We start from the raw sequence: 24813 nt of genomic DNA, 5'->3' as shown, positions 1-24813 counted from the left end.
ATCAAGAGTTTAAAGAAAAGTAGAACTTCAAGGAAAAGTGGGAAACAGAGAGAAGGGGAACTGTCAGGGAACTTTGCCTGAACTGCCCTAAGTATGGACATTTTAGAACATGACCATTTGCAAAGGAAACATTTATATATTCAAATTCTGAGGCATGGGTTGAGCACTGGAGTCAAAAACACACTGCTCGTTTGTATAAAGGACATTTTCTTGCTTCCTTCTTGTTCTATTTGGAAGAAAACCTGCAAACATTTATAAAACTGTATATGCTGTGCTTCAAGCTTTCTTCTCCTGTTATTCTCTCCCAGAAACATAACAGCAATCAGGAAAGCTGGCTGTCCATGCAACTTCGTACAAGTAATGAAGTCCCACTATTCAGTTTTTAAATACACACTTTTTCCCTTTGGCCATAAACTTCACAGGGCAAAAACTGCTGTCTTGTATGTTTACACAGTGTGTAGAAACAGGGAAACATAGACTTGCAGCTTGAGACTGCCTGCAGCAGAATGACAGCAGCAAATGGTAAGCTCAACTGTACAGAAGATCTGTTATCCATTTCCTTCCAACACTCTAATGTTCTTAGTATAGGTAAATTTCTACTTGTTTTTTCAAAAAATGCTAAGAATAAATTTGATGGGTATCACTAGAATTTATTACAATGAATAGTGTTTGCACACCACTACAGTACTGATTACAGTATAAGTTACAAGAGAAAAGATTGGTCCTATGATACCACATTTCTGTTTCTGCTACAGAAGATTAAATATATTTACAAACAACAACAACAACAAAACCATACCAGAACTTTGAATGCAAGGTGGCATCTTTACCTACATCTATTATTTTATTATCTACTTGGCTCTCACCCATACACCAGCCTTCTATGTAGAACACAATTGGTTTGTATTTCTCAACTGTAATCCAAAGGAAAGAACTTAATGTCACTTATTGAAATGACAGAATTTGGAAATATACTCCCTTAACAACATGGTAATCTTTGCTTTTTTTAAAAAATAACAACAACATCTCCTGAATTATCTACCTTTAAATAAAAAGAAATTCATCAAATCTCAAACTGCATGGAAGGGAGAGCAGAGAGGTGCCAGAGCCAGTTGTTTACTATTCCATCTGACAGTTATCATGCAAGTTGAGCTGCAAACAATAACCCCAACTTTGTATGCGAGAAAGAAAGCAGCAAGTGGGTCGTCTGTAATCAACTTCTGTTAAACAGAAATTCAAGCAAACAATCACGACAGATGGGTTAGGAAACAACAGAGAAACAGGGAAGAAAGCACGCAATTAATGAAGTCATCCTGTAACTCCTCCCAAATAAAAGCAGTACCAGTTCCAACCCCACCCACTTACACATTGGTATTGATGCCTGTGTTGTAAATTCAAGCTTTACAACTCTCCCACACCAGGATGAATGGAATTGTTCCAGCTACACAGGCAGGGCAAATGAGGAATCGTGATTGTTTTTTAATTTAAACAAGTGATTTTACTTCGCTGCTGTTTGGAGTTAAAGGTTGTGTCTGAAACTCCAAAACTAGAAGATGTTACATTGTTCCTCCATTGTTAGGTTGAAAATTAATTTGAAGCTTCAAAAGTTAAAACTCACCACTTTCACTACAAAAATAACAATAAAACAAAAGAAACTTCAATCTCACAAACAGAAGCGCTCACTCATTAAGAAGGTTGGAAGGATCCTCACAAGCAAACAATTCACAGTCTACTCTGAGGCACATTCAGCCTCAGAAGTTCATTACCCTGAACTTCCATAAAAGCAATTATTTTCAAACAATCATAGCCCACCAAGAACTGTAGTTTAAACAAGTGAATGGCATTTCTTCTTGCATTTCTGAATAAAACAGAATATTCTTTTCTGACCTTCGATGTACAATCATTCCTCACAGCTATCACCATGGATGGCATCCTGGATAAAGAATACGGTTTGCGTTTCATGCATATTCCTGCCCAAATCTCAGGAGGGAGTATGATAAAACACTAGATTCCTAAGTAGTGCACACATATTGTAGGAGTTTGTAAGAGTGCCTGTCAATATTCTTCAATCCTGACCAACAGATCAGAGTCCCAGAAACAGAACAAGATCAACTCTGCCAAAAAAAAAAAAAAACCCCCAAAAAAAACCAGACTAAGTAGTGACAGCTCTCAGCTAGACACTGCTTCAAATAAAAATAATAACAATAGAACAGGCCTAAACTGTATTGATAACAGATAAAAATCCTACAGCTTAAATTCAGCTGTCAGAAGACACATCATCAAGGCTGCTAATGCTGAAAGTCTCGAAAAGCCCAAGAGCTGCAGAATGGTTTTTGTTTTAAAATGTCCTTTTAAAACCCATTCTTAATGGACCGGTTATTTTTTGAAAGAAACCAGCAAGGACTGTTTTTTAAAAGAGACTTCAGTGCCAACAAATACAAACACGCCTCAAGTGATTAGCCACATAACTACTGTTGCACTATTCACTTGTCCACAGATTTAGGTATCAAGTACTCTACAAATCTGACTCCAAGCACTTCTGGTTTTGGTGAAAATCAGATTTAAGCTCTGCAAACAGTTGTTGGCTTTCAGTAGGTCCCACCTTAGCAACATATGCCTCAAAGCACTCATAACTGATTTAAACTCAGCCTAAGGCCCAGCAACATCACCTATGTTACTGAGTCAACAGCAAGCCTAGTCTGAACTACAGACGTAACAACAGCTATGTTTACACTAGGAATGCCCGGTGTTATGACTTAGTATAACCCACACTTATCTTTCCATGGGGGCAACTAGGTTCTAAAACTATAACAACATTAAAAAAAAAAAAGCAAACTACTATGATTAGTCAGTCTTAATGCGCATGGCTCTTCATAGGATGAACTATGCCTCAAGAACTGCAGGTGACCATTAAAAATGGTTCTAGACTTTATATAATAAAGTTTGAAAAAATACTATCCAAAACAGATCAGAACTTTTTTCTTATTGTATCTAGTTATCACTAACTAATATATCCAAAACTTCTCAATGACATGAGATAGGATAAAGCTAACAAAACGAGTCACAGACAAGGAACAGCATTTGCAACAGGTGAAGAACACACTACAGAACAAAAACTGAGAGAGGACCAGACATGTGGAAAGGAGTATGTTCATGTTAGTATCTAACCAGAGATCCCAAAATGACTGTGAGCTCAAGCAAAACAACTCCCCATAGACTAGAACATGCCTTTAGCAGCTGACAAAATTTGCCACAAACAGGATTTTAAAAATAAAATAAAGAAGCACTGGTTTTACAATAGAGATAAGTCATCTGGATTTGGAGGGGTGTACAGAACAACTGCCACCCACGACCTTTCTGACAGTCAGCTCACCTTCATCTCTAATGCAGAACATTATGGCATAATTCACAGATTACTGTTGAACATGCTGTGTTTTGATAGCCTTACATATAATAACTCAGTGAACTGTTCTAACTCAACAGTTTTCAAATATGCACTATGCCCTTTAATAAAGGAATTATAAGACGTGAAGATCTTTCTTTATAGACAGTATAGTTAAGTAACTGCAAAGCAGAGTAAATTAAAAACAGCGTTAAGAAGCTTAGGAAAGAAAAAAGGTGGCTGTAACCAATTTTAAATCACTCTCTATTGTTCGGTGAACACAGTGCATCTTATCCTCTGTAAAAGCAGCCTGCGCTCTGAAATCTGCTGTAACTAAGCTCAATGCCTACTGACGCACAAGAGCCAGAACTTCATTATTCTGAAAGATTGTATGACTGGCACAGGACTGAATAAGGTAAACAGAATGAGTCTACTATAACAACCTTTTTCTAATTGGTGAATTTAGTTGTTTTTTTCCCCTGATATTTGATATTGCTTAAGTTCCCAATGAAATGCTGAACACAAACATTATTTTGACTGAGATCATGTAATTCAGCTAAGTTCATAATTCTTCATTCCAAGACACCTACAAAAGCATTCAGTAGAAAACGTTTTAAAAGAGGCAGCACATCATATTACCAGTATTCTTTGAAGAAGAATGTTTTTATTGTCGGTTATAGACTGGTAGATTAATGATATTTTATAACTGAGATAACAATATCTGTTTGTGAAAGTTGCCCGAAGTGTGTTTTTGTTTTTTTGTTTTTTATGTTGTTCTGCACATCAAGACAAACAGCTTACTACTAGCAAATGAACAAGCTGAATTTTGCAACACTGCACTGCTCCTTTTGTGCAAGGGTTTGCTTTCTATACGTCATTTACCTCTCAGAGTGAAATGGGGCTGCCCTCTTGTTATCATGCTGTTGCACACCAGCTCCTCTTCCTTGTGCTTGGAGAGCTTCTTGTGACTTCAGCCAGCGCAGCCCTCCCCCAGATCACTCACACAGCGGCCACCCTTCAAAGCAGGACATGCATTTCTCCTTCAGAAAGTTCTCCCTCAGCAGTGTTACTGAGTTACATGGTTGAATGTCAGGGTAAACAACTGGAGAGTTAAAGGAAACACAAAACAGACCAAGGGTTTGTGGCAATGCTTTAAATACAAACTAAAAATGCGGGGAGGTAAGTAGTTTACCTTTAAAGTTATCAGAGTAACAATCCACATGAGGAATAAAAGCTACTACAGTTGTGGAAAGAGCAAGAGCACTGAGATACTGCTTTACAAACATCAGGAGTCACTTACTTTGAACAAGTCTTTCAGGAACTATCCCACATAATGTCAGATTCAGGAAAACTGAAGAGGTCCCAGACCTACAGGGTTTATTTATTTAATCTAGTTTAACCCCAGCGACACCCCCATTCCTCACCACAAGACAAATCACACCACTTGAGCAAGCACTTCCTTCCCTTCATTTTAACTTGGTTATTCTGCATTACAGCATTTTGCAGCCCCAAAAGCAGCAGCACAGAGTTTTCTTTAATAAAAAATAACATCATTCAAAGACAATAAGGTTAAAATAAATATCTGTCTTTCGGAAGCAATGCAATCAGGAGGAATTAAGTTTCTGGATACATTACTGATTTGTACCCATTGTTGCCAGCTGCCTTTACACTTGTGCTTCTCAAGAAAGCTTTCCTCCCCCCAGACCTCCAAAGGTCTTTGTTCCAGCCAGAAGACAGCTCACTTTACCCTGAAAGCCTGAGCTTTTGTCAGCTGTTCACATAAGAAACATTTGTAAATGCATGGAAAGCCTATTACTACTGGTAGAAAATGAAATCTGGCAAGTAGTTCGTGTTCATGCTGAAGTCTCCAAAACACTTAAGTATTTCAATAAAGCTTCCCTCCCCACCCACCCACCCTGATTTTTCTGAATCTTCAAAATCTGTCTGTGTAAGTATTAGGATAAGCATAACTAACACAGAATGCCAAAAACAGGTTATCCCTCCACTAGTGCTAACGTGAAATTAACAAAAGGAATAGTCATTATCTGCACATAGGGTTAATGAAGGTTTTGCTATGCATCCTGTTCCCACATGAAGTGAAACGCTAAGTGAGCGGATAGAAAATCTAACAGGGCTGATTTGTATCAACTCCAAATGCTGTCACCAAACAAAAATAAAAAGGTTCTCCTGTATCTCCAGGCACACACAAGAACTGCATAGCTCCAAGTGAACTGATTAAAAGCCACGCATTTCCTTTGCTTGCTTTTTTCACACTCCAAAAACCGGTCAGTTAAGATATAAAAATGCGACCTACACCTTGTTTAAGACATAGCAAACTTAAAATGATGATCAAGACACAGCATATTCATCCTTTATCCTATTTTTTTGAGGAAACACTTTTTTCCTAAATGACCAAGCCTGAGTCAAACTACTTCAACTTTCACCAGGGGTTTCTCCATTCTGTTCTGCTCACTCCCTACATGCAACAAATTAAAGCAGGCTTAAACAACATGTGCTGAACTGTACTCAAAGTAGCTAGAATATAAAAGGATTTAAAAGTTTGCAATCATCGGGAATGTTTTCAGCAAATACTAGTTGAAGGATTTTCATGCTCAAACTATTGCATCTGATGAGGGCAAGTTTACATTCTGCTTTTAAATAGAAGGCCTAAATCTCAACTGCCTCCATGTCCAGTGGCACCTTCTTAACAAATGTCACAGGGTTCAATTTTGCCTGTCTTCTTGTTACTTCCACATGGTGTGGAGGAAAAAGTAAGAGGAAAAAGTGCAGCGTGAAGCTCAACAAGAAGCAGAGTAGACCTGGATATTTACCAAAAGTCATCACTCCATACAATTTCTTCCTTCTCTTCAGGACGACAGTTATTTTCCAAAGCCGACACACTATTTTAATGTCTGGATTTACTGAGCATTCACAATAGGATATAATCGGAGGAGCCACTCCTATTTGAAAGCAAGCTTCATACAGACTTTATGAGCAAAGGGTTTCCCAGGTCTCCCAACTGCCAAAGTTTAGATCATTATATACAAATATATCTTAGTTTTATTACCAAATGCAGTGTTACTCTTGGGAAGATACTCTTAACAGAAATCTCTGAGATAGAGATCAGTCAGTTTTCTGTCTTTTCCTTCTGTCCAAGCATTCTCAGCTAAAACTGAGCTAATACTTATCACCTGAATCTGAAACAGATTCACCTTGATGAAAGCCCATCAAATCAGTTTACACACTTCTAAGTTCTTCTGGAATGCACTCAGCAGAAAATTTCTTGTTAAAGTAATTTCACACATCCCAGCCCCTAGTTTGCACGGACATCATTAAAGATGGATACATTTAATAAGAATGATGGATGAACTAGACCTGCACAGTATAATCGACGGGAGTTTAAATAGCATAAGAGTAGATAAAACTACACGCACAATTTCAGCAGTATCAGTTATGTGAATTCAACAGGGCTTCTTCCTCATATCTTCAAAATTCAAGAGTTGTCATAGCACTTCTCCTGTACAGATTCACAACAAAAACTACTCAATGGCACGGCTGGTAGCACATTTATTACTCTACAGAAATTGACCTGCAGACAGTCTCCCAACTGGGACTGGAAAATAATCCACAGTATCACAGCACTTTACCCGCTGGTGGAAAGTGGTCAGCTGTCATTCAGGAAGGTGAAAAATAAAGGTCTAAGGAGGGGAAATTACAGTTGACAAGAAGCAGCTCCTGACCATGCACCCACAGGCAGCATTCTCACCTTCAGATGGTATGCAGGTATTTATGTAATGTTCACGAATGGCTTTGGTAAGTTTGCTAAGTATTATAAGTCAAGATTCCTGAACCAGCTTTGCAAAGTTCTGAACACATGAGCAAAGCTTTATACAAAGAACTAGGTTGAGTCCTTGGTTTTTTGGTTTTTTTTTTGGTAATAGAATGTTTTTCCCCCTCAACCAGAGCTGTAATGAGAACGTTCACTATGAGCTGTCTGTTCCATGCAGAAACATCAATTCCATTGAGTTTCTAAGCTTGGCAGGCTCGAGGAGGTTTGCTCAAGTGCAGCAACCAGGTCTTAAACTCTCTTTTAAATGCCCTACCCTTAAAATAATATGGTTTTTTATTTGTTTGTTTTATTACTAAGGGATAAAAATTTACTCTGCATAAAACCCAAAACTTAGTTCTGTGAGTTTAAATACTTTTTCTACGCTAACCTGAAACTGTGGCACTATTTTGAATTCACATAAACACAGAATAGAAGTAGACATATCCAGACACAAACTTCAGAATTCCATGAAGATTAATGAAGTCCACAAATACTGCCTCTCTTCAATCCACCCTCCTCCAAATCCTGTAAGTATTTCATCCTTCCTGTAATAAGTATATCTTATACCCAACATAGCTTAGTCAAGCTTCAAAACTGAACATTTTTGTTTTACATGATGCTTTAAAGAACCTCCCATTACTTGTGGGATCGTTCTTTTTCCTTATTGTTATCTTTGCACTCTGTATCATTTATTACCACAGCTCAGAACAGCCCATTTCCCCTGACTGTATTTACCTTCAAAACAATAAGGAAGAATCAGGAGTAGAGGTGGAAGGGTTTAAAAGGAAGACAACTATGAAATCAAACTATTTGCAACTGAAACTGAAGGACTGATACCTGACTGTTCTTCATTCACTAAGAAGACAAGAGTTCAACCTGGTACAAACACATTTCTTTAACGAACCTGGCTTGCAGAAATCTCAGTCATCTCTCAAAAGTATTATGTTAAACACCCACCATCAGCCTAAAATATGATTTGACAGAAAGGAGCCATCTAATTTTACATGAGCGTTAGCAGAGCAGCAGTAAAGCAGAAAAGATAATAGACCGGGTAGCTTCACCTTCCTCAAATGAGAACATATTTCATTTAGGAGCATGGGTAAACACATACATTAATGACAACCACCACCTGCAGAGGCTAGGAAGGAAACAAGACACTTCAGTTAGGGTTGGAGGTCATTCAGGCTCCTTTCCAGCAGAAGACGGCTAGGAAAGTACCCTCTATAAGCACAGTACAACGTAAGGGCTATGTCTCACACATGCCTTAGACTAGAGTCTGACAGCCACAGTTCTCCAGGCAGATCTGTTGAGCGTTCTGAAAAGTGAGCAACCCAAACCACTTCTTCCACATTAAAACACACTACTCTTGAAAGTGGACTTTCAGTAGTAGTAAGCTTTAATCTCTGTGCAATCAGTTGAAAAAGCCAGAGTATCCTAACCCATGCTGACCTGCATAACTCCCCAGGATATCACTCTTTATGGTAAAAAGCCATTTCTGCCCTGAAAATTGGCTCATCATCACCAAAGTATACAATAGGGCCCCCACTACCCTTCTTCCCTTCATCAATTATGGGCAAGTTTAGTTCTGCATTACTTCAGTCCATCTGGAAAAGTTCACCCATCTGCTTTATTCCAGTCCCAAAGACAGACCATTTCAGTAATGTGCCCTACTAACAGGAGCTGTAACTTGCACACTGCCCAAGTTATACTGAAGTGGCAACATTCTGTTCAACTGTTTTTCACCTTGGGTGAGCAGTAATGATACTAGAAACCCACAAGACTATTTCAGACTGTCAGTGAGGTCCATATCAAAAGTGCTCAGTTGACAAGCAATAAGGTTTATTTCCTCCCTTGTTCCCGGCCTACAAACTCCACTTGAGATCCAGGTTGTGCTCTGTTGTTTCCTTCTCATGTATTCCTACCGGCAATGAAGATCATACAAGCTACTTGAAGTCTCTGATGTACCACCATGATCCCACAGCCATCAGCATGACTGTTCAGGTACAACTGATCAAAGCTCAAAGAAAGAAAGACTCCAGCTCATTCTTAGTTGTGATGGTTCAGCAGGCCTGACCAGACAAAAAGCCAATAACACTTGCTTTATCCATGTCAACAGCTATGAATGAGGGAAAAAAAAAAAACAACCATGGAATACATTATCTAGTTAAACAAGGGGGGAAATCACCTTGAAGGCCTGTGTTAAACAAAGACAGGCTGAAGCTTAGTCCTGCATCAGAAGAGGCAATGTGAACTTCAAGGACAAAAAGCACATTTTGCAAGAGCTATACAGACACATAAAGAAGTATATACAACCAGAACAAGCTGTAAGGTATTTCCTTCCCTTTGCTGTACTCCTAAAGTAAACATTTGTTTTGTTTTGTTCTAATCACAGGGTGAATATGGTAGTATGACTCCTTTCTCAGTCAAGGTTCTGCAATAAGGAAGACCGCTGAGTGAAGACGTGTTGAAGATGACGGCCACACACGGGCCTGTCCAATGTCACAGCTCAGGGAGAGGCTCATGCTGCAGACCCTCAGCAGTCAGGATGCCTCTGACAAGAGCAAATTCACAAGCACAGCAGCCATCTTCTCTTCCAGGCAGCAGTCAGGGCTTGAAGAAAACTTTAAACTGATCAAATTTTGACTGACACAGAAAGAACCCTTCCCTCCTTAGTGCCCCATTCTCCTGACATCTCTCCCTTAAATCAACAGCAGCATTCACAGGGCCAATAAACAAGGTAAAACTCACCAAACAAGATCTAAGTTCACAAGCAGGACAATTCTCCAGCTCACTGCACAGCTATACAAAGCCCTGGCACTAGGTGAAAGACTGAGAACTGCAGCGTCCCTCTGACAGCGGCCTGCATTTATGCCAGCCTGAAGCATCCACATGCCTTCAGCGTGAATGATGCACTGTGTCTTAGCAGTGGGTAAAGTCTGAAAATGACAATCATGAAAAAATCTTTTCAAAATACATGTTTGAGCACAGCAATATGTATTTTCTGTTCTAAGAGTTACACAATGAGGCACAGAGCAGTAAATGAGTCATGGTACACTAAATGAGTCAGTTATTTCATTTACCATATTCATGACTAGAGTATTTCACAATGGAATACATTTCTTTTGATAGGCCTGTTTTGCAGCCTGTCCTTGGAGGAGTTCACCCAGTGACAAGAGGGAGCACGTTTGCTGGAACAGCTCCTGGAGAACAACTCCCAGCCTCACCAGGAAGCCTTATGACCATGCTGCACTGCCGCATCAGCAGCTCTCCTTACAGCAGCAGGCTTGGTCAATGAGGAATCTGCCTACTCCCTAAAAAAGGAAGGGGTAGTAAGGTGATAACACTGCTAAATTGTAACTGGAAATACAGTTTCCAATTCTCTACTTCTGTCAGAGTAAAGGTTTATGGCCTTTGTCATTTATGATCTGTTCGGCAACCCAAGGTTACCAGTCTTAGAAAGACCAACACTAGGCTTGTATTTGAGCTTTCAGCTTGGATTTACGGGGGCAGGCAGGTCAGAGATCGCTACAGCCTGCACTGCTAGCACCAAGACACACAGTAAAGACCAAGTCACAGTCTACCTCAGTAGCATTTCCTTGTCTAGTCCTCACTGCAAGCATACCCTTTCCAGCAGCATCACCTGGCAGCAGGCAAGCACAAGATATGCTTTCACTTCTTTCCCTATTTCCTCACACATTGCTACCCACACTCAGGCTTAGGACACATGCTTCCTCACCAGAGTCATAGGCAAGGCTGGCCTGGCACAGAACACAGCTACAGGTAATCCATCCCCCACCTACCTATAAATTTCCATGCATGCTGTGCCTTGCTATATAGACTTCTTCACTCTTACACTACTGATTTACCCCACTTCATTCATGCACGTAGCTTCTACCTGAGGTGCTCATGTAGACCCAATCTACCACCTTCCCCACATCGCTATCTCTTCAATGGCCAAACAATTGAGTGTGCTGAGGTCGTTGTCTAGAATGTGTTTCTTTCATCAAGTCTTTGCTGGTTACAGCAGTGTCCTCTCACTGAACAGCTCTCACTCAGGTCTCTATTGGAGATTTTTCTGTACGCATATCAAGACTTGGAGTGCTTTACTTTTCAGCACCTCTACAAGCAGAAGACTCTTTTCCCAGCACTTTTGACCTTTACTGGCTTGATCTCCTTTTACTTCCTAAAATCACAGCTTAGTGTCTCACTGCACAGTCATCCTCCTCTGCTTCCTCCTTTCAGTAGATGTTTCTCAATACTTTATCTCTTCTAGTTAACTTCCTTTTGTTATTCAAGTAGGGAGGGGAAGAGGGACTTCATAACAGGCAGGGATTCACTGAAGTGCGTATCCATGATTCACATTTTCCCCATTTATCCTGCCTAACATTTCGCTAGCTATCATTCCACACTTTGAGTAATCAGGGAGTAGCTGCTTTGATCTTACTGCCATCACACTCCTCTCAAGCTTACTCTCCACACTGAGAGTCTTCAGTTTTCTGACATCAGCACCCTTCTTTGACCACTGGTGCATATACAAACCCTCCCTTTTAACAACCCCTATCCCACAAAACTGGATTGCTTTCCTATTAAGATTACAAGGCTCACATTATCCCTACGTTTCCAGTGCTTACATGTATCTCCTGTCCCTAATAGTTTCTAGCCCTTATAGCTTCAGGCTGTACCACCACAGCCAGTTCTTCTCTTTCCTCTTCCAACAAGACATAAGAGAAACCGCTTCTGCTTTGATAAAGAGCAGTCTGACAAATAACCTTCTATTTAACAGAAAAGTCAGCACTTTCTGAAAAATAGTGTCAGATACTTTGAATTTCCAAAATTGAAATTAAGATGTAATAATGGAAGTGGGCAGAACAAGCAACCATTCACTTCATAGCTTTAAATATTTCTGCAGTTTCAAAATCTACAAAGACAGTTAAGTTAGATTGCTAACCTGCTGCACAAAACAAAACAAAGCTTTCGAAATGGAGGAATCTATCCTCTTTCATGCCTTCACTAAAACCCTCTGAAAGTAGACTACAAAGGGGGAGAAGCAAGTCACTCAGACTATAACCTCATTAAACACACCTCTTCGGAAATCTGCAGAGCTCTTTGACCTCTACCTTATCTCACAAGTCATCACTTCCCCACTTTTCTTCCTAGCCTCCCATCTATAAAGGTCAGCTCAGCATCTTACTACCCCCTCTTGTCTTCAAGTATATCTTACTCAATGAGTTGAACTCTTGTTTACTCCTAACCAGTTATTTATACCTGCCACCAAGCAGCCACTTACATATACCACCTATGTAACCACTTAGAAATTAAGACTATAAATTATTGCCAGGATACATAATGTAAAGTTTGGTCACTGAAAATCATCACTAAAACTAAGCAATATGCTGCTTCTAAAATTTTTAAATAGCACTAATAAAACTATTCTCAGCTTCCTTATCCAACCAGACTGCCAAGGCATCTGTTCTATCAAGTCCTATTTCTAGTCACTGTCTATCATTCAGACGTTAGTAGCACATTCAGCTGAAGTCATTTCTATTAGTTCATGCATTTAGATTTGACCAGGAAAGCTGCGTGACTCTTACCTCACAGATCATGACTTGCAATACTGACGAGCTAAAAATCTAACACCACAGTTACACATTTTATGTTATCCCTCTGCTCGAGAAGTAAAATTGAACTTCCACTCTTCTATGTAATACAGCTACTCTAAATCTAAACATAAATACAGAATATTACTGACTTGATATTTTAACCGTGAAATGCTAACAGTCAGTTTGCAAGGCTTCACCTACAACTTAAATCAAAGGCAGAACTGAGAGTCATTCTGCATGTACATCAGCACTACAGGCAGCTGGCACAGTTGTCATTGGTCATAACACAGTATTTCAGAAGAAAAGCATTCCAGGTTTCCTCCATGTAGCTAATACGTTAAATAATTAATTTAGACTACTGATTTTCCCTGTTCTTGAGCTTTCAGATTTGCCAGGCTCAGCAGAGTTGTCTTGAAGCTTAATGTGGTCACCAAGCTCAGCTTTGTAAATATGTAAAGAAGTGCTTTGCTAACACTACCTCTCAACTTCCCACATGATGCACTGTACTCCACAAACACAAGCAGGAATGCAAGTACTTCACTGAGGCAACTGCTGCTGTGCAAGCGATCAACTGCTTACTATAATGTCCTTCACAAAACTTCTCACACTTTCCAGACAACTTCAGGATGATTACTGACTGACATTTTTATTAATAGATTCTTAACACAGACATTTTATTTGCCATTATTCCATGGTCACAACTTCAGCTAGTGGCAAAAATGACTGGCCACCAGGTACATGACATCCTAAGTCCATACTATGGTGAAGTTGCTTATACTTGCCATAGAATAACAATCCCATCCACCATCACTGAAGATGGAGTGACACTCTGAACTTCAGGCTGGCCTAAGTATCAAAGCTCAGTTATTAATAAAACTCACCAGATGCTCTTGACAAGGGAAAGCCAGAATCTGATTTGACACAGCCACTAAGCCAAGCATATAGCTGAACATGGGTACCAGGAGAGAAAACAAGTAGCATTAAAAAAAAAAAAAAAAAAAAAGCCAAATTTGAAGCATGTGGAAACAAGCCCAGAAGAGTCAATACTAGTAAAAGCCTATCACCAAAACCCACAATATTAGAAATACAAAAATAAGCACAGTACATGCAAACTTGATCCTCTACTGTATTACAGACTGTAAATTTGTCTCACACTTTATAAAACAGTTTATTCAGTATTAAGTGCTTCAATGGTCAAATGTTCTTTATTTCATCAGTCAGTATAAATTAAACATTGTAGTCAGCTGCACAGTTCCTGCACTGTATTTGCATTACTACTGGCTGTCAGTAACCAGTTAGCAGCAAAAGTTGGCTCGCATACAACAAAGTGTCTCATTTCTTAGAAGTCATATGGCTATGCAACATTTGATTTTCCCAGCCTTTAAAATGATCGTTTGAAAATAATCAGCTCTTGAAAAATAAATAAATAAAATCACACAGACTCAATAAAGATGTATTAACACCTACTTTTGTTAACTTTCTTCCTATTATGCCACTTTTCCACACTTATTTTTTCAGCAGTCTGGTAGAACATTAGAGGTCTGACACCAATTAACAATGAAAGATGACTTAAGTAAACAGGCAGATTGTTAAATAAAGCAGGACAAAATGTAAGCCACCTGAATTTTTAGCACATTAATTCAGTAAACGAGCTTTCGATTTATCTGATCAGCTCGCTCTACTAGCATGAATTTAAACTTACTGACAGGTTTTGCTGCATCCTCCCAATTAACGTCAGACCTTCTCAGCCATTGCCCATGCGTTTCCAAAGCAAAAATTCCCAGATATTCCAAGACTGTCAAATGCTCTCATTTGCAGCAAGGAGAAAAGGGTTAGACAGAAAGAAAAGATAAAGGTCTTTTTAAAGTGTGATGCTGCATATCGCAATTACCTTAAAATGTGCTTTAAATACAGCTGAAGATGTGCCTCTTTCACATTTTGATTTTCGATTTTCAGAAAGGCTTAATGAAGTAAATTCTACCTAATCCCTAAAGAAAATTAACTAAAGAGAAAATAAGTGAAAGGGTGTCAGCTGCCTTCTTGCAGTAGAAAGCCTACACTGGGCGACAGTTCAGTTCATCAATTCTGTCAAATCAGAAAGCTTCTCATGTATGGCCACTAAGTTTCTGTAGCAGGCCTCTTATCAGTTCTGACTCAGCTGTAAAGGAATGTTCTTCAATCTCCTTACTTTTAGAAGGCTAACCTCCTTGTCTGTTTGTACAACTGCAGAAGTAAAGACAAGCAAACAAACAAACAACTGAACAACCATTCTAAGATAGTGACTTACATCACAAGCTTTCTAGACATCCTGGTGTTTGACAGTAGGGCCAAGGCAGCAAAGGCTGAGTGCACAGGGCTGCCTTGTTGGAAGCCAGATGTAAGGGCATCACTAAACCATAGTAATTGCAATGTAGCCAGGAGGAGAATGCAACCAGCACACAGCCCAGGCCAACATTACTAGTGATCCAGGTCACAGAAAGCTACAAAGCCATGTCAAAGGCTACATGCACGTCCAGCTGAGAGAAGTGTTTCACACCCGTAGTTTTAGATAGCAAACCAAGAAGAAAAACTGGAAGTTCAAGAGGACAGCTCTCCCAGCACAAGTGCAGTTATTGGACAGTGCTCAAGTATTCACATGCTATCAGGCTGACTGCATTCCAAGCAATCCGAATTCACATTAAATCTGTACCCTCATTGCACATGAAAGCTTTGTAAAATTTCAAATTATTTCCTATGACAGACAGGCAGATTCATAAATTAGAATAGCTTTTGTCAGTTAAAATAGTTCTGTCCTTCTTTTATTTTTCTTTTCAAGATGCAGTAAATTCTATCTAATCCCCAAAGAAAATTAACTAAGGAGAAAATAAGCGAAAGGGTGTCAGCTGCCTTCTTGCAGTGCTGTAGCTTCACACTAATGTTTTGTCTTGTCAGTAATGTTACAAAACTTCAGGATTTGTCTGAAGAACTAGATACCAAAAAAACAAGATGACATGAAAACTGAATGCATGCAGATACATCTTTCAGGCTATCTCCCAACATACTTTTAACCTTCACTGGTGAGAACTGCCATACGTGATAATATACTGCTTCTCAATAAATAGGTTTTAATTAGAACTTCAGTCTTATACAGGCTAAAAAAAGGACAACAGCAAATGCTATGGCAAAAGCCAACAACCAGCTAGTGATTGTTAAGGAAAACCAATTTGTCCACGGCTGACTTTTAAACAGCTTCAGCCTACCCTTCAACACAAATCTCACTTCTAATTAATCATTCATCTCCGAAAGCACAGAGACAGACATAGAAAGCATCAGTTGCTGGCATGACGACTGGCTGCAATTCAAGAACTGCTACATATCAAAACATCTGTCTGTACACAGAGATGGAATCACTTTCTTAAACTGAAAGCCAGCTTTGAAAACAGAAATTGTTTTCTTCAAATTGAGGGAAGCCTTGAAATTAGGGGGTAAATAAGAAACATGAGAAACATGAAAACTGACAAAAAATGAATAATGGCAAGTTGTTAGGTTAAGTCCATAATTAATTTTTTCCATAAAAGCATGTTTTATTGCTCTTGTAACAATTTTAACCAAAAACAATTCACTGAATTCTAGCACAGCAATGACACTGTCTTATTACAAACTTATCCTGCTATTTGTTCCTACTATTTGTAATTATGTGGAAAGACTCTACAAGGCACGAGTGCCCAATCTTTTGGCTTGCCTGGACCACATCTAGTGAATAGTTTTGTGCTGTGTAGACAAAGGGTGCTCCAAAAGTAATGCCTCCTATATATTTCCTTCGAAACTGCACCAGTTTGAGCACAATGATGTTTTTTGATATAGCATATTCCCAGCTACAGAAGACTCCTTATCAACACAGTCACCATCATTAGTTGTGCATTTTCTCCTGTGATGAACAAAAGCTTGCATTCCATGCTTGTCAAAATCTGCACCAGCAAAGGAGCCTCACTGTCACCTCTACTGAAATGCACCACCTGCCACCTCACTGTGCTCACATCTGCTTCTTGGTCTCCAGGAATGTTCTGCAAGTGTCGATGAATGTCAATTGGTGCCATTTTTTTCTGCATGGAGGGATTTAATGACACACCTCAGCTTCACACACAGTTCCACATCAGATGCCATCCTGTCAGAGTGCCCTTCTGCTGCCACCTGTCATGCAGCAACAACACGGAATGCAATGTTGGTGGGGAAGATTCTACTTTTATCACCTTACCATCAACGTGTGCCTCCAATACTGTGGGCCAAAGTAATAAAATAGCAGGCATTACTTTTGGAGCAGCCCTCATGAACTATTCAATGCAGCTCATGTATACAAGTAACAAAACCAACCTCAGTCTATAATATTTTTAAAATATTAGGATATTAAAACAAAAAAGGAGAGCAACAAACACCCAGAACTAATGCGATACATGACTGTGTTTGTGTGGAACTAACGCACCAATCCCTTGTTTGATGGCAATACCTGCAAGTCTTTGTGAGCTCTCAAGGTGTTTGTGATTTTCAGTTAAATGTTACTCCAGCACTTCATTCATGACAACAGCTGTCCACAAAAGTACATGCTGCCAAATAGCAATGACATGAAATAGGTTGAGAGAGGGCTTACAAAAGTAAAGAGACACTGACAGATTTTTTTTTAGTTGAAAGTCTGGTTGCAACTTCATGCACTCCATTTGAAAACACCCAGTTTGTGTATTTACGCCGACTGAAAACAGAACTGCAAATATCCACCATTCCACACCAAAGTCAGGCTGCTGGGGAGTGATGGGTGCACACCAGGGACCATGCTGGGCCACCGGGCAGCGGCTGGGATGCAGAGCGAGCTGGGCTAGGCTGCGGGCTGCACATGCCTGGATAAGGTTTTTATTTGCGCTTCCTGTAATCACTGGAAAAATGCTTACTTTCTCTTGAAATCCTGATTAGATATTTTTAGAAAAACTCAAAAAGGGCAGGAGCTGACTTTAAGTTTTCCTTGTTTATTAATCTAGTCTTAAAAGAAAAGTTTTTTTTATAATTCTCTCCCCCCACCTCCTAACTCCACTTTATAATATTTATTTTTAAGAAGAAAAATTTCCAAAGAAATTCTTCAAGGTCAAGGATAGCCCATCATCAGAATACACACATCTACGCACTGAAAATAGCTTGTGTGTTCCCTAATTAATACACTGCATTCCAAATCCAACAAGGAAACTGGAATGCTTTCAGCCGTCTCTCTTTCAGGAAGAAGTATTTTAAAATGAGTTTACTTGTCCCTCTGAACCTGGAAATATTGGTAGTCACTTCTTAAAGCTAATCCAAACTGTAATCACTGAAGGTATTTTTGCAAAATCCTACTGGTCTTGGTTGCAATTCAAGAAGCCCAGCAAAAAGTCAGACATTATTTGCTTACTACATTACCACAGTATTGTATTAAACAAGTAACCTAAAATTTGTTAAGTCATAAGTTCCTAACCAAACCCCAACACTGGGCTGGCTGCTGAAGAAATCATGCTTGTTTCTGTGGCATGTCAGTAGATAAACTGCCTCTTCCAGGAGAAGAACCTCAGCACAACATTCTCCCCTTGGAAAAAGGTCAGCAGACATACCAGGACTCCAAGAAGTTAATGCAGAACACAGTACTTACATTCACAAATAATAGCCTTAGCTTTATTACTGAATTTAATATTACTTTAATTATTTAGAAGAAAAGCTAAATCCACGTGTCCTGTATGTTTCATCAGCAAATAGATGTATTAGTGAAGATGATCATGTCTGCTAAAAGGGACATCTCAAATGCATAGCACAAATGCCTGTGACAGATTCCTAATAAAGTACCTGTATGGTTTTAATCAACAGAAAGGTGTTTCACATTATACTGTTGGTACTCAAATAATTAGATCTTGAAAGAAAAGAAATTGCACTTGTCTTACGCGCTGTATAAGTCTATGCTATTTTGGGCAAAGATAGTTAGGAAGAATGAAAAAATTATTAACTGGGATTACCATTCACCAAAAGGAGCAGAAAGTTGCTGATTACTATACATGTATGTCTGATTCGTTACACTATTGCATTCAGACAGAATTAGAGCAGCTACCAATGGGATCTTACAAAGCTTTCTTTTCCTAGAACGATGGCTTCTCCTGGCTTTGAAAGCAACCACCAACCTGTAGCTCTTTTGTAACAACAGATGATGAAAGCAACCAAGTCAAAAGATAAATACCTTGTATTAAGAGAAAATTGGGAGGAAAAAGTCACAAGTTCTGATTTCATTTAAGAACCAGACAAAGAAACATACAGGATGTTCCAACTACTATTTTACGTTTGAGAAGATTCACTTGTTTTGTTTTCTCCTGAAATCAAACACGGTGTTTTGGTAGCATCCCTCTGAACACACTGCACCAGGGGACTTCAGAAAACTATATCTGCTGCTCCACACCAACAACACTCCAGCTGAACACTCTTCCCAGGCAAGGTAGTTTCCCAGTTCACAACATGAATATTAAATTCCAGGGCTGTGGTAAGTGCCCATCAATTAATTCTATACATTATTTTCCTACCCTTGGAAGTTTCTTCCCTCCAACTCACTCTCCTGCCATTCATACCTAACAGGCATGACTACCATGATTACAAAGTCCTGTGCTACTGTGGAAAAGACTACAACACCTTAAAGGGAGACCTGTATGAGCAAGCAAGGTCTACGCAGCAAAGACAAACCAACGTCAAATTAAAGACAGACGAAGACATTCTAGGAGTACTTTACGTGACGTATCAAACCACTTCAAGTGGTTCTAATGTGGACGCAGATACAGCAGCAGGGCTTACCGCCACAGCAGTAAAGGCAGCCTCTGCCCTTCCCAAAGCAGAAAGTCATCCTACCAGAGCACAGGGTGGCTTTTTTCCCTTCTCCTAGAATAGCTGCATTAAGGGCTTCTGCCAGGTCAACTGTGCTATTGAAGGATCACACCTCTTCCTAACCTCGACAGACACCACTGTGACGACAAGGCAGGGCTGTACACTAATTCAGGACAAACCTCAGGAACCAAATACACACTCCACCAGCTAAAACCGTCTGCTCACTCCTGGCATCTTCATGCAAATGCCAAACAAAGCACAGTCAACTTCTAATTTCTCCTCCAGATTGTTGTATTTCCTCAAAGTGCTTTCATGCTTAGCCTGCAATCTTTACTAAAAATACCTGGTTTGAAATAGATGGAACATATATGGTAGAAAAGCTCTATTTTATAGAGTTGAAAAGGTTTATTCCAGAAACCTACATTTTTATTTTTTTTTTATTTTAAAGGAAAAGAAAACCCTTTCTGAAAGGGTTTGTAGTTGAAACATACCAAAATAAGCCATCAATAAGTTAGATACAAGCAGAATTTTTAAGCCAGTTTCTCTGGAGATAAGTCTTTCAGAACTAAGTGACGCTAATGATCACGCCAGGACAAATCCACTCATAGAGCTCTCAGCAGCCCGATGTCGGCTGTGCACATCCCTGACATGTTAGCTCCTTTTGCTCTTTTCATGACACGTGTGAGACAGAGGTGGGGAAGGTGACATGGGAGCATGTGACAATTTTTAGCAGCATGTAGACTCGAGGTTTTTTAAATTCTAGTACTTGAAATGAGTCACTGTGAAGAGATTGTCCGAGTGTTTATACCAGGCTAGACTAAGAAATGTAGAACTCAGAAGCATTTAGCTCCATTTAACTACCAACACAAAGTCTGTTCCTCTCCATCACTAACCAGATCTGCATTCCCTTTATAGTCATCAGCACTAGAACAAGTAAGGCTGTTAGGGCTGATACATAATAAAATGCACTTTGTCCAACAGCCACACTTTTCCACAGTGCGACAGTAAACATTTACAGAGTTTCCATTACTCACACTGCACAGAACACAAGTTCACATCTGAAAGGCCACCGAGTGCTGCTCACATAGACCCACCAGAGCTCTCCCAAAGCAGCACCCCATCGTGTTGCATAGAACCAGTCATGAGCCAGGGCTCAGGCGCACCTTCCAGCTCAGCAGCAGTTGCAGCACCAGGTTTGCATGAGAGCTTTCTATCCAACTGAGCCCTGTCCAAGCTCCGGGTCCAAGCACTGTGCTGCCAGAGCACTGAGACACTCACCATCAACAGCCAGAGCACAGCTTTCCAATGGAAGGCTGGAAAAAAAACACAACACAACTGTATTTTCAGCATTTGTCTGGAACGTGTTTAAGGGCTCCAGAAGCAGCAGTCAACACTTCAGTTGTATTTATGCATATTTTCTCTCTTCGCATTGACCCTTGCCAACACTACTCGGTGCCCCTCCCCTTCAGGAGCTATACAACAAGTTACTTTTTCCTTTCACAACTCCTCGCTGAGGCCCTGTTTTGTCGCTGAAAACAAGCACAGCGAAGCCCACGCTGGGTGTCTGTCTCCTGGAGAAGATTGCATCTTTTATTTATCGCCCCTTGGCTTTATTTTCACAGTGAATTCCTGGCTTAAATGTAATCATCCAAGAAACCCTCCCTGCGTGCACTCCTGTCATTCCTCATCGCTTGCAAACAGAATCAAGCGCAAGCAGAACAGGAAAAAAAAATAATAAAACCTCAGTGCTGCCAACCCAACTACAAGAGCTCTGCTTCTGGTTCTGCCAGTCCCAGAGAGCCACAGCCGCATCTCAACCTTCAGAAAGGAGAGAAAGTCAAAGGATTAAACTTACAAGAAAGTTAATTAGGTTTAAAAAAAAAAAAAAAGAAAGAAAGTCTCAAGTGCAGCTCTGAAAAAGGCACTGAGGCTGAGAGCAGCAGCAGCGAAAATAAACGGCTGTATAGAGGAGCGCAAGTGAAGTGAACAAAAGGCTCAGGACAGGATGCACGGTGGGGGAAATAATAAAGACAGATGCGTTTCTACATTGAAAAAAAAAAATAACAACAACTAGAAAACCGAGCAGGATCCTTTATTTGTCCAGCTTTCCCTTTAAGAGGTGGGAGATAAACACGAAAACGAGAACAAAGTGCCCGGCTACAAAGCAGACCCCACGCCCCGCGTGGAAGTTCGGGATCCCACGCGCAGACGGGGGACACCTCGCCCCACCACGGGGGCGTCCGCGGATGGGGGGCGGGGCGCCTCCCTCCCTCGCAGAAGGGGATCACGGAGCCCCGCAGCCCTTTAAACGCATTGGAGGAAGAGGGGGGAGCATTGTTCCAGCGGGAGGAAGCGCGGCCCCCCCGCACACACACGGCTCGCTGTCACGGCCCCGTGCCCCCCACCCTCTCCCACCCCACGCCCGCACGCTGCGGATCTCGCCCCCTCCCTGCAGCTCGCCGCTGCCCTAGAAATGCCTTTGTTCGCCGCTCCCCCCCTTCCTCCTCCTCCTTCAAACCAGGCTCTGGCATTCGCTTTTATTTCTTTATTTCCGAGCACACCGCATCCCCCCCCCCACACACACATACACACGCACGCACACCACCCCCGTGGGCCGCCTTCTGCTGATTCATTTCCACCGGGGAGGTGTGTGCGCGGGGGGCACCTCCTCCCCATTGTGGCCCGGGGTACGGCGGTGACCCGGATTACCGGGGGTGGGCGCTGGGAGGGGGCAGACCCAAGCGGGATTACACGCTCCGGATTACCGGCAGCGAGAGTTAAAGGGACAGCGCCGCGCCGGGGCTCCCCCGCCGGGCCGGGGCAACCCTCCCGCGCCGAGGGCAGAGGGGCTGCCAAGCCCACCCCGGGAGGAGAAGGGCTCCGAGGGGACCGGGAGCGGTACCGACACGGGCCCGGCGTCGCGCCCGGTGACTCACCGACTTGCAGGACGTTATCGACGCAGCCGCCGTCGAGCAGCGCGATGCCCCTGCGGAAGGGCAGGCGGTTCTCGTCGGCGGCGTCCGCGGCTCCGCCGGGCGCGGCGGCGGCTCCCCCGGGAGCGGCGGCGGGGTCCTCGCTGCCGGTGTTGAAGGAAGAGTACATGCAGATCTCCCTCTCGCTGCGGGGGAAGGACCAGTAAACGATCCTGCGCTGCACCGGCTCCGGGATCCGCTCGAACCGCTCCTCCACCCGCTGGAAGGGCCACTTCTCCGCCACCTTACGAGCCGCGATGTCCAGCAGGGACTCGGGGCTCTGCGTCTTGCCCAGCGGCAGCAGCCCCAGGGCGGCGGCGGCGGCTGCGGAGCTGGGGCCGGCACAGAGCGCTCCGCCGCCGGGACCGGCGCCGCCCACCCGCCCGCCCGGCCTGCAGCCCGAGCCGTAGCCGGGTCTGCAGCAGAGGCGCTTCGCGGGGGGAGGGAGCTGACCGCGCTCCGCCATGATCGCGCCGCTTCTAAGCAGACGGCGGAAGTGGCTGTACCCTATAAACGGCACCAGGAAGGCAGCGAGCGGCCGCCGACCCCCCGGTTCCCCGCCCCTTTCGCCTTATACGGCGCGGAGGGCGCGTCCTGCTGCCCATCTGCGGGCGGGGGGCGGCGCCGTACGCAAATCTCCGCCACAAACATAAATAGAACGGACCGAGCGCGGCGCGCGGATGGCTCCGAGCGGCACCACGCCCCCAGCCCCGCTGCCCCCGCCCCCATCTCCGCCCCGCCCCGTCCCACGCTCACCCTCCGGCCGCTCCCACTGCCCGCCTCGTGGCGTCACGCGCTGTGGGAAGAAGGGGCGGGGGCTCCGCCTGGCGTCACACCGAGAGCGGAATGCGGGGCGGGGCCTCACCCCGTCACCTCAGCGGGGAAATACGGGGCGGGCTGTGTCGGCTCAGCCGGGAGGGGACGCGGTCGGATACCGGCCGTGCAGCGGCCTGGGCTCGGACTGTAGCACTAACAAAGCGCGTTGTTGTCATTCGAGCCTCCTGATGGATTTATATCGCTGAGTGTTTGAGCCGTCTGGGAGCCCGAGCGCTACAGGGAACTGCTGGGGATGTTGGACTTTGTTTCACTATTCACTATTTCTGTGTGTCTGAGGGCAGAGGAGTGAGGAAACACTTGGAAAATCAAAGTGTTTCACGGTAACCGGTGTGTGACAGCAGAGAAATGCATCTAGATGTGAAGGGTCACACAGCCGTTGCTAATGATTCCTTGCACCTTGAGACGGTTTTCTTCCACGCTGCTCCATCGGTATTTTGCTTCCGACCAGCCCCTATGGAGGCGGTGTCAGTGCCGTTCTGAACTGGGTAGTGGCTGTTCTCCACCAGGTCTTAACTCCTGCTGCAATAAAAATAACGCGTTGGTGCTGCCGGGAGAGTTCTTCCTGCCAGAGCAAAGCGGGTTACGGGAAAGGCTGACAAACACAGCAATGAAAAAATAGAACATTCATTAATAAGCTAAAGTAGCCCAAGTGTCTGTTGTTGTAATTTAGTCATCGCTCTGTCTTTTCAGATCTGATAAAAAATAATCAAATTCACGTGGGAAATCTGAGAGAAAAACCCATTGATATGCCTTTTTTCATCCTTCTGCCACTCAGCAGGAAGTCCTGTTTCCCATACATGAGGCATTCACATCCTATGAATATTAGTAACTGCACAGAGTGCTGATGAAGCTTTTTTCTTTGCTGGGCTGGAGAATGCACAAAGAAGTAACGGCATCTTTGCTCTTGAAATCACGCTATAAGCAGCAAGGATGCTTCTCATTGGGCTCACTGCGCTGATTAGCACTGTAACAGTTTACAGGTTATTATCTGATCCTGAAGTTCCCTTCTTCCACCAGTACTGACTCCTTCAAACCTCGAACTTTCTGAAAGCAACTAGGAAGATGTGTAAGGTCTAGGGGGAAAACAAATAACATCTTAACGCATGTAGCTTATCTCTGTTTAAATCTGTAGCTAGTTTTCCTTTTGAAGGATTTTTGTTTGTTTGTTTGTTTGTTTTGGGTGGATTTTTGTTTAGTTTTTTGTGGGGTTTTTTGTTTTTTGTTTTTTTTTTTTTTTGTTTTTTTGTTTTTTTGTTTTTTTTTACAGAACCTACTGGGCTGCATATTCATTTCCTCTTCTTCTGCCTCACAGTTGCAGAAGGTCTGTGTTACAGAGTTACACAG

General features: G+C 42.3%; 1 protein-coding gene across 3 annotated transcripts in view; it reads right to left on the bottom strand.

Moving 5' to 3' along the window:
- The window catches only part of ZSWIM6 (zinc finger SWIM-type containing 6), a 104044-nt gene extending 80778 nt beyond the window's left edge, over positions 1 to 23266 (bottom strand). The window contains exon 1 of one of the 3 annotated variants that reach the window (XM_015848773.2): positions 22597 to 23266. In XM_015848773.2, the coding sequence (XP_015704259.1) occupies positions 22597 to 23098 (502 nt within the window). In that variant the 5' untranslated portion in view covers positions 23099 to 23266. The remainder of the gene's footprint in view (positions 1 to 22596) is intronic. The other 2 variants (XM_015848771.2, XM_015848770.2) reach the window with 2 other exon arrangements.
- Between the last annotated feature and the right edge of the window lie 1547 nt (positions 23267 to 24813).

Source organism: Coturnix japonica, chromosome Z, assembly GCF_001577835.2.
Source record: "Coturnix japonica isolate 7356 chromosome Z, Coturnix japonica 2.1, whole genome shotgun sequence".
In the NCBI taxonomy this organism is placed as follows: Eukaryota; Metazoa; Chordata; class Aves; order Galliformes; family Phasianidae; genus Coturnix; species Coturnix japonica.
Note: the sequence above shows the minus strand (reverse complement) of the source record. Positions and strands in the feature narration are given on the sequence as shown.